The 8,332-nt window shown below is 34.6% G+C and overlaps 1 protein-coding gene across 1 annotated transcript; it reads right to left on the reverse strand.

Moving 5' to 3' along the window:
• Window positions 1–563: 563 nt before the first annotated feature.
• Window positions 564–1,403, reverse strand: LOC133304613 (protein MIZU-KUSSEI 1). The gene has a single exon (XM_061504658.1). It carries the CDS (start codon window positions 1,401–1,403, stop codon window positions 564–566), a length of 840 nt encoding a protein of 279 aa, XP_061360642.1.
• Window positions 1,404–8,332: the final 6,929 nt, after the last annotated feature.

Raw genomic sequence — 8,332 nt, forward strand, 5'->3', positions numbered from 1 at the left:
ATGTTTATTATGTTTCATGAGACAATTCAAATTGTTTAATTTCATGAGACAATTCAAAATTGTTTCATGCAATATAAAAAAAAATGAGTATAATTCACTTTTTTCATTTTTTCTTTTTGATTAATGGATCTCACTTGCTTATTTGTGTATTGCATGAAATATACTGTGTCTGATGCAACATGATAAATATATTTTCTATCATGTATAGTTAAAAGTAAGCGGAATATGTTTCTGGTAAGTTAATACTTCTATTTTATCCTCCTCCTTTATAATTTTAGTTAACTACCATACAAGTAAAAATAATAAACATAAAACATCCTTAAACATTAGTAGAAAAGTATATATACCAATCTGAAAATAAATTACATATATGTTATCATCTTTATATATATATGGACAAAATTATAAAATAAAAAAAACAACAAACAAGTGATCATCCCTAAACATTACATCAATCTTATAGAATGCCCTATTTTTTTTCTTAAAACTATTTCAAACAACTATGGTAATCACTTATGACTCTCTTTTTTCTTTTTTCTTTTTTCTTACAATTTTCAATCTAATCATATTCTCAATAGAAAAATACTAAGTTCAGGTCCTCCATTACCATCAGGGTTCAACATATAAAACGCTTCCGAGTCACGGCTCCCAACGACTCGTTCAAACCTTGCTCTCATGTACATCAACTCGCCCTCTGACCCGCCACCTCCTTTCCTCCCATCTCCGCCGTCCTCCAACACGGGGATCACCCCAGCGCCGACTGACACGCTCTGCACAGTATTCAGCACGTGCCAGTCTTGCTCCCCGCACGTGCGGGACACGGCGTAGCCACACTTCCTCCCATTGCAGTACATGGTCCAAGCAGGCTCTTGGAAGAGTCTCCTCTGCCTTCCTCCACCGTGCACGGCGGCCGGAATCTTTTGGCACTCAAGCGCGATGCGGACAAGACCGGAGGACATCTCCTTAACGAGGGAAGAGGTGGATATGGCGAGCTCGAGGAGGATAAGGGGATCGGTGCGAGGGTCGAGCTGAACGGCGAAGGAGATATGGCCGCGGCGGTTGCCGAAGAGGGTTCCGGTGACTTTGCGGCCGATGGAAGGGGTTATGGAGAGGTGTGAAGGGATAGTGAGCCACTTGCATGTTGGGATGATCGTTGGAAAGGTGAAGATGTTGAGGAATGATCGTATGATTGATGATATCTTATTTGCTTGTAATGATTTCGTGTTTTGTTGATGAAAGGAAGAGATAGATGGCGACAAACCTCGCCTTAAAAGGAGTTTTTCCGACACATCATCGGATAAAAGCGCATGATGGTTTGAAGGGATGATTCTTCTGTTGCTTCTTGTGCTTGTGCTTGCGCTTGCACTTCTTTGGAGGATGAGGTTTTGTTCTTGTTGTTTCATGCTGTGTTGGGAAATGAGAATGAAGCTACAAAAGAGAGAAAGAGAGGGATATGAGGGTGGAGTTGTAAGAGAGAGTGTGGAGAGAAAGATTGTGATTCAAGTTTCCAACAAGGAGAGAGAGAGAGAGAGAGAGACGAAAGGTGCCGACAAGGTGATGATAGTGTTGGGAGAGGGGAAGAATATAAAAGGGTGGGTGTGGAGGCTTGTGCTTCAGATGATCATCATTTGTAGGACTTTTGTTTTGTATATGGTGGGCTAATTCAGAAATTGTTTTTGAGGTGGTCCTGCACTACTTACAACAACCATCATCTGTTGTTTTTACACTGTTTCATTCACCAGATAGAGACTTAATTTATTGACTTGATTGCATCTCACCCCTATCTCTGTGGGTCCAGTTACCTTATGGCCTTTTGTGGGAAATATTTTTTCCTATTCATTCAAAATTTAATTATTTTGTGAAAATAATGCAATGAGATGTATGTGCATGTTCAAGTCCCATATATTGAAGATATGTAATTTGTGCAAAATTACGCATGACTTATAATGCACATCACTTGTGTACTTTTCTACATGCGATCTAAATGCACACATCCCATATATGTCTCACAATATTATTTTAACAAAATATTTAAATTTTGAATCAATGTAGAATTTTTTTCGTTTTTCACCTCGTTATGGTCACATGGCAGTTAGCTTATAGTCTATTAGTATTATCTAGTTATTTCATCAAAAGTACCCTTTGTAGACATGCATTTTTTTCATTATTTTGATTGAATTCGTGTCACTTATACTTTTAATACGAGGAAGAATAGTTAAAAAAAAAGATAAGTTTCTTAGCTACCTCGATTTTCGTTTTTAATACTTTTACATTTAATTCGGGTAGCAATATATATATATTGTTCAACGGGGGGAATAAACATTAATTAAGGGGATTGGGAATGATAAGATCTCATAGCCTCATAGGTGAGCTGGTTTTGATCGCAAGTTAATTAATATTTGCTAGCTAGGTCGTCATTCGAGTTTTTTTATTTCTATGATTTCATGTTGACCGTTAGATTAAAATCATGAAGGGATATGATAGTTATGGTTGAAACACGGGTGATGGGGACATATGTTGCAATCCGCAAGTAAACAAAAAAACTAGGAAACCTGATAGATCGATAGAGATAGTCTTGTTACATATATTGATTGATGTCTATTATACATCTCCACATTACACGCCCAACATATGGGCCTTGAAACAGTTGCAAATATCCCAGACAAGCTAAAACTTTTTTTTTTAAATGAGTTATAACATTTAATTAAGAAACTATTTGTCCATTACTTAATGACTTTTGTTGTAGGGGTGTTCATCAATCGATCCAAACGATTCAAACTGTGGTAATCGAACCGAAAAATCGATAACCGAATAAACTGAAAATCGAAAAACCGATAACCGTATAAACCGAAAATCGAAAAATCGAAAAAAAACCGCAAATTTTAATTGAATTGGATCAGTTTTCGAATTGATTGATGAAAATCGATCCAATCCAAACCGATCCAATATATTAATTTCCTTTTACCAACTTAGGCCCTTGCTCAATTATAGCCCAAAATTAAATTTCTAAACCCAAGATCCATTAACCCATCAACTAAATCCAAGAAAAAGTCTAGTCACATCTCACCAACAAAATTTCATCTGTGTAGAGCTTCATATCTTATTGCAAAAAAAAAAAACAAACTATATTATCGTTTACTGATGCTTTTATTTTTAATTTTTTTTTACAAAGTCAATATATACAAAAAATGTTATTTGCACAATAATCATGAAAAAAAATTTAGGATTTTCAAAAAACCGAAAACGGATCTAATTCAATCCGAAAAAAATTAGATTGGATCGGATCGGATCGGATTTGAAAAAATATTCAAACCGAATGGATGATTACATGATCAAACTAAAGGGATTGAATCAAATGATTTTTGCTTTTAAAATCAATCCAATCCAGACCATAAACACCCCTACTTTATTGCACAGTACTACGGGTCAGGTTTGCCCATTAATCTCTCATATGACCGGTTGGTTAAGACTGTCAGTCTATCAAACTGTTTAAATTGACTATTCATAGATGTGGGTCCAAAATAGTACTAAAGTGTGTAACCAAAAAAAAAATAAAAAAATAGTACTAAAGTGAAATGTGAATTGAATAGAATATAAATGAATTGATTTTTAAAAATCAATTCATAAATTGAATTGATTTTTTCCGAACGAATTGATTTTAAAAATATCAGTTCACCAACCTAATTGGTTTAAAAAATCAGTTACGAACCGGATTAGTTTTTTCTTTCTCTATTCTTCTCTTCGTTTCTTTTATTTTTTATTTTTCTCTTTTTATTTATTTATTTCCTTATTTTTTATTTATTTCTTTAATTTTTTATTTTTATTTATGTTTTCTTTATTTTTTTATGTATTTTTCTTTTTAATTAATTACTGATTTTTTTAAAAAAAATGAGTATTTTTTATTTTTTTCATCAATTTTTAATACATTTCATTTGAGTTCAGAACTGATTTTGAATGTGTGCAAAAGAATCAAAATATCTAAACTACACGCAACTTTCAAAATTCAGTTCATGAACTCAATTGATTTTTTGAAAAATCAACCAATTCATGAATTGAATTGTTTTTTTTTTCTTTTTTTCTTCTTTTCAGTTCTTTCTCTTTTTTCCTCTCTCATTTATTTTTTTATTCAGTCTTCTTTTATTCTTTATTTTTATTTCTTTATTTTTATTACTTTATTTATTCAGTTTTTTATTTTTACTTTTATTTTCTTTTTCCTATAAATTTTTTCTTTTTTATCTTTATTTTTACTTTACTTTATTTTATATTTATTTTAATTGTTTATTTTTTTTAATTTCTAGAATTATTTATATTTTTGATTTTTTTTATATTTTTTCGCAATGTTTTTATATTTCCATTTGGGTTTAGAACTGATTTTTAAAACACATTCAAAATTAGTTCATAACCAATTCTAAACTGGTTAAAAAAAATTAGTTTAGTTCACTGAACTGAAGTGATTTTTTCAGTTTAGCTTAGTTCGATAAAGAAAACCAAACAAAACTAAACTATGAACACCCCTTTTAACTAGTTAAAAAAATAATCAGTTAAAAAAATATTTATAAAAAAATATTATTTGCTAGGTTTCAGCTAGGGTTTCCTAGGGAATCCCGCCATGCATTCACCCAACGTGCGTGCTTTAGCTACTGAAGAGATCGACAATATTCAGAGGAGTAAAAAGAAATACAAGGGTTAGGGGCAATTCTCTAATGATCAAACTCCTGCGAAGAGGGAGGAAGCATGGATGGACGGACAATCGATTTTCAAGGAAATCCTAATGAGACATAATGGAGAATGGGATGTCGATGACGATGAAGATCTAAACACTAACAAGGCGAATGAGATGCACTTAGATGGTAAGGAGCCAGGAAAGCAAGAAGACACTGAAATACGAGAGGAAGCTACTTTGGAGACTAGAGAAGATGGCAAAACAAATTTCAAATTATCGGCTCAGATCAAGGAGAAGGCATGGAAGTCGTGGAAACAATCTATTATTGTTAAACTCCTTGGAAAAAAACTTTCGATCAACTTCTTGAGAAAGAGATTGGAAAATATGTGGGCTAGAGATGGGAACATTTTCGTAACAGATATCGAAAATGACTTTTACCTCGTTCGGTTTGAAAAAAGTCTGATATGGAACATGTGTTAGCTAGTGGACCTTGGACTATTTTTGATCATTATCTGGCTATAAAATCTTGGGAACCAAATTTTAATGCGTATCAATCCTCCATTAATAAGATTACTGCTTGGGTGAGGCTTCCTGGTTTTCCTATTGAGTATATGAATACTTCATTGATCAAAAGTGTTGGTAATTGGATTGGTAAGTTTATCTGTTTATATGCTGCTACTACCAACCTTGCTAGAGGAAAATTTGCAAGGATTTGTGTGGAGGTTGATCTTGGTAAGCCTTTAAAAGCTGAATATCTGATTGAAGGAAGATATAAAAAAGTGGAATATGAAGGTCTTCATCTTATTTGTTATTCTTGCGGCAAATATGGTCACAGGTCTGAAATGTGTAATAACATTAATTCGTCAAATGAATTGGTTAATGTTGAAGGAGGAATGATTATTGATGAGGGTGCAAGTAATGAGAAGGGCGAGTCTTCAATGGAGGAGGAAAATCTCGAAGGCTACGGACCTTGGATGGTAGTTACGAGACAAAAAAAGGTAGGAATTTTGTTGGGAGAAGAGATGGTGGAAAAGGAAAAGAAATTAAAGGAGGTGACAATAAGAGAGTTTCAACCCAAGAGAATGTTTCAAGGCCTAATGTTGAAGAGAGAAAGGAAAGTAGTTTGAAGGAGACTGCGGTCAAGGAGGTTTCAAATAGCTTGAGGGAGGGGGAAAAGAATCTGGTGTTAAGTGTAAGAAAGAGGAGAGGATCATATGATGGGATTCATTGAGTGGAAACAAAAAATGCTTTCAGTCTAGTTTAGGATGATATCATGAATATTGATAAGGAGGAAGATTTAGGTTTGATTGATAAGAAGGATTCATAATGCAGTTGAAGTCAGACAAAATCCAACTTTTGTTCAGAATAAGGATGATGCCATTCAAGGGCAGTTGGATTCAAATAGAAAGGTCTTTTCTAGGAAAGTGCGTCTGTTATGAAGGAGCAGGGTGAAAAAAGTTCTCTGGAAGCCATAGGGAGTGTGCAACTGGTGAAACCCCCTGATCCAAGGAATAGGTTAACTAGGGATATTCCTAGTAAGCCTAAAACTAATGCTACTAATCGTGGAGTAGGAAGAAATTTGGTTGGACGTTTGTCACAGGTGCAATCTCATCCTGTAACATCCAATAGAGTTTCTTAATGTCTTTGCTTTTTCAGAATTGCAGAGGTGCGGCCAAGCCTTCTCTTGGTCGATCCCTTATGATGTTTGTGGATAAGCAGGATATTTGTATGGTAATCCTTATGGAAACCCGTACTGGGAGTGAGAATAGTTGTCGACTAATGAAGAAGCTCAAGTTTGATGATGCTATTTTTGAGGAAGCTGTTGGTTTTTTTGGTGGTGTCTGGGTTGTGTTTAATGCTAAAAGGGAGAAGGTGCAATCGATTTTAAAGTCAAAACAGTTCATCCATATGAGTGTGAAAATAGGTGAGGGTCATAGTTTTTTATGTACGGCTGTGTATGGTAGTCCTCGTGAAGATGAGAGGCATGGTATGTGGCAGGAAGTGCACCAAATTAGCCTTAATATTAATGAGCCATGGCTGCTAGCTGGTGATTTTATTGATATTAAAAGTGTTGAGTGTTGGGGAGAAAACTAAAGGATCTCAACCGGATAGGTCCAAATGTGATAGGTTTTTGGAGTTCCTTAATGATTGTCATGTTGATGATCTTCGTTGTTTTGGTTCCCATTTTACCTGGCAAGGTCCGAAATGGAATCATTTGCAAAGGGTGTATAAGAAGCTAGATAGAGTTGTTGTAAATTTGAATTGGAGAATCTGTTTTGAAGATACTGAAGTTAGAGTGTTGCCTAGACATCACTCAGATCATAACCCTCTGCTTGTGAATCTATCAACTCATGTAAAGTAGTGGCATGACAGGCTTTTTAGGTTCATTGCCTCTTGGTTGGATCACTCGAATTTTAATGATTTAATGCTTAAAAGGATGGATAAAGATGCTAAAGTTAGCCACATGTTGAATGATTTTGTCCCTCATTTAAAAAGATGGAATAAGGAGGTGTATGGAAGTATAGAAAAAAGGAAGGAAAGTTTAATCAGAGATATTGCCAAAGTTCAGGTGCAGAGATCCATTGCTGATTGCTCTTATCTTCAAGAGCTGGATATAAATTTGCAAAATAATTTAGATCTAGTGCTGGAAGAGGAGGAAATGTTATGGTTTCAGAAGTCAAGGCATAATTAGATTGTTGATGGGGATAAAAATACCATATTCTACCATCTGAAGACAGTTATCAGAAGAAGTAACAATAAAATTAGTAGGCTGAAAAATGATACCAATCAATGGATAGATAATCCAGCTGATCTTAAGGAGCTTGTCTGTAATTTTTACAAGAATTTGTTCAAAGAGGAGGTTTATGATCGCAGATGGTTATCTTCTCCTAATAACTGGATGTCTCTGTCGCAGGAGATCAAGAATGATATGATTAAAGCTCCTAATATGGATGAGATTACAAATTTATTGCAGAGTATGGGTGCTTTTAAGGCACCGAGTGTGGATGGATTCCCTGCCATTTTCTTCCAGAAATAGTGGAGCAATGTGAAGAGCCAAGTGTTTAAGGCTATTCTTAACATTTGGACCAATCCGAATCTGGTCAAAGATATTAATACCACTCTTCTGGTTCTGATTCCTAAAACAAAAAGTCCTAAATGTATCTCTCAATTTAGGCCAATCTCCTTTTGTTCAGTTTTATATAAGTTATTGTCTAAGGTGATTGTTCAAAGACTAAAACCAGTTATGGATAAGATTATATCTCCATGTCAGGTTAGTTTTGTTCCTCATAGACAAATCCAAGATAATATTGTGATTGTCCAAGAGCTGATCCATTCAATGCACAAAATGAGAGGTAGAAGAGCTTTTATGGCTGTGAAGATTGATGTAGTTAAGGCATATGATAGGATTTCTTGGAGTTTTCTGCAAAATACTTTGGAGGAAATTCAGCTGCCTATGCATTTCATTAATTTGATTATGCAGTGTGTGAAAACATCTAGGACTAATGTCATGTGGAATGGTGGAAAAACTGAGGAGTTTAACCCTTCAAGAGGTATTAGACAAGGTGATCCTCTTTCTCCTTATCTTTTTGTTATTGCTTTGAAAAAATTAACTCATATCATTAACACTGCTGTGAGTGGTGGCCTTTGGAGACCAATTCGGGTTAGAAA

The sequence above is a fragment of the Gastrolobium bilobum genome, unplaced genomic scaffold, assembly GCF_033153095.1.
Source record: "Gastrolobium bilobum isolate Gb01-03AN ecotype WA unplaced genomic scaffold, APGP_CSIRO_Gbil_v1 utg3593, whole genome shotgun sequence".
Classification (NCBI taxonomy): domain Eukaryota; kingdom Viridiplantae; phylum Streptophyta; class Magnoliopsida; order Fabales; family Fabaceae; genus Gastrolobium; species Gastrolobium bilobum.

Bases quoted from the DNA above. Each gene is read 5' to 3' on its own strand.
- LOC133304613 (XM_061504658.1), bottom strand. From the start codon at position 1,403: ATGAAACAACAAGAACAAAACCTCATCCTCCAAAGAAGTGCAAGCGCA.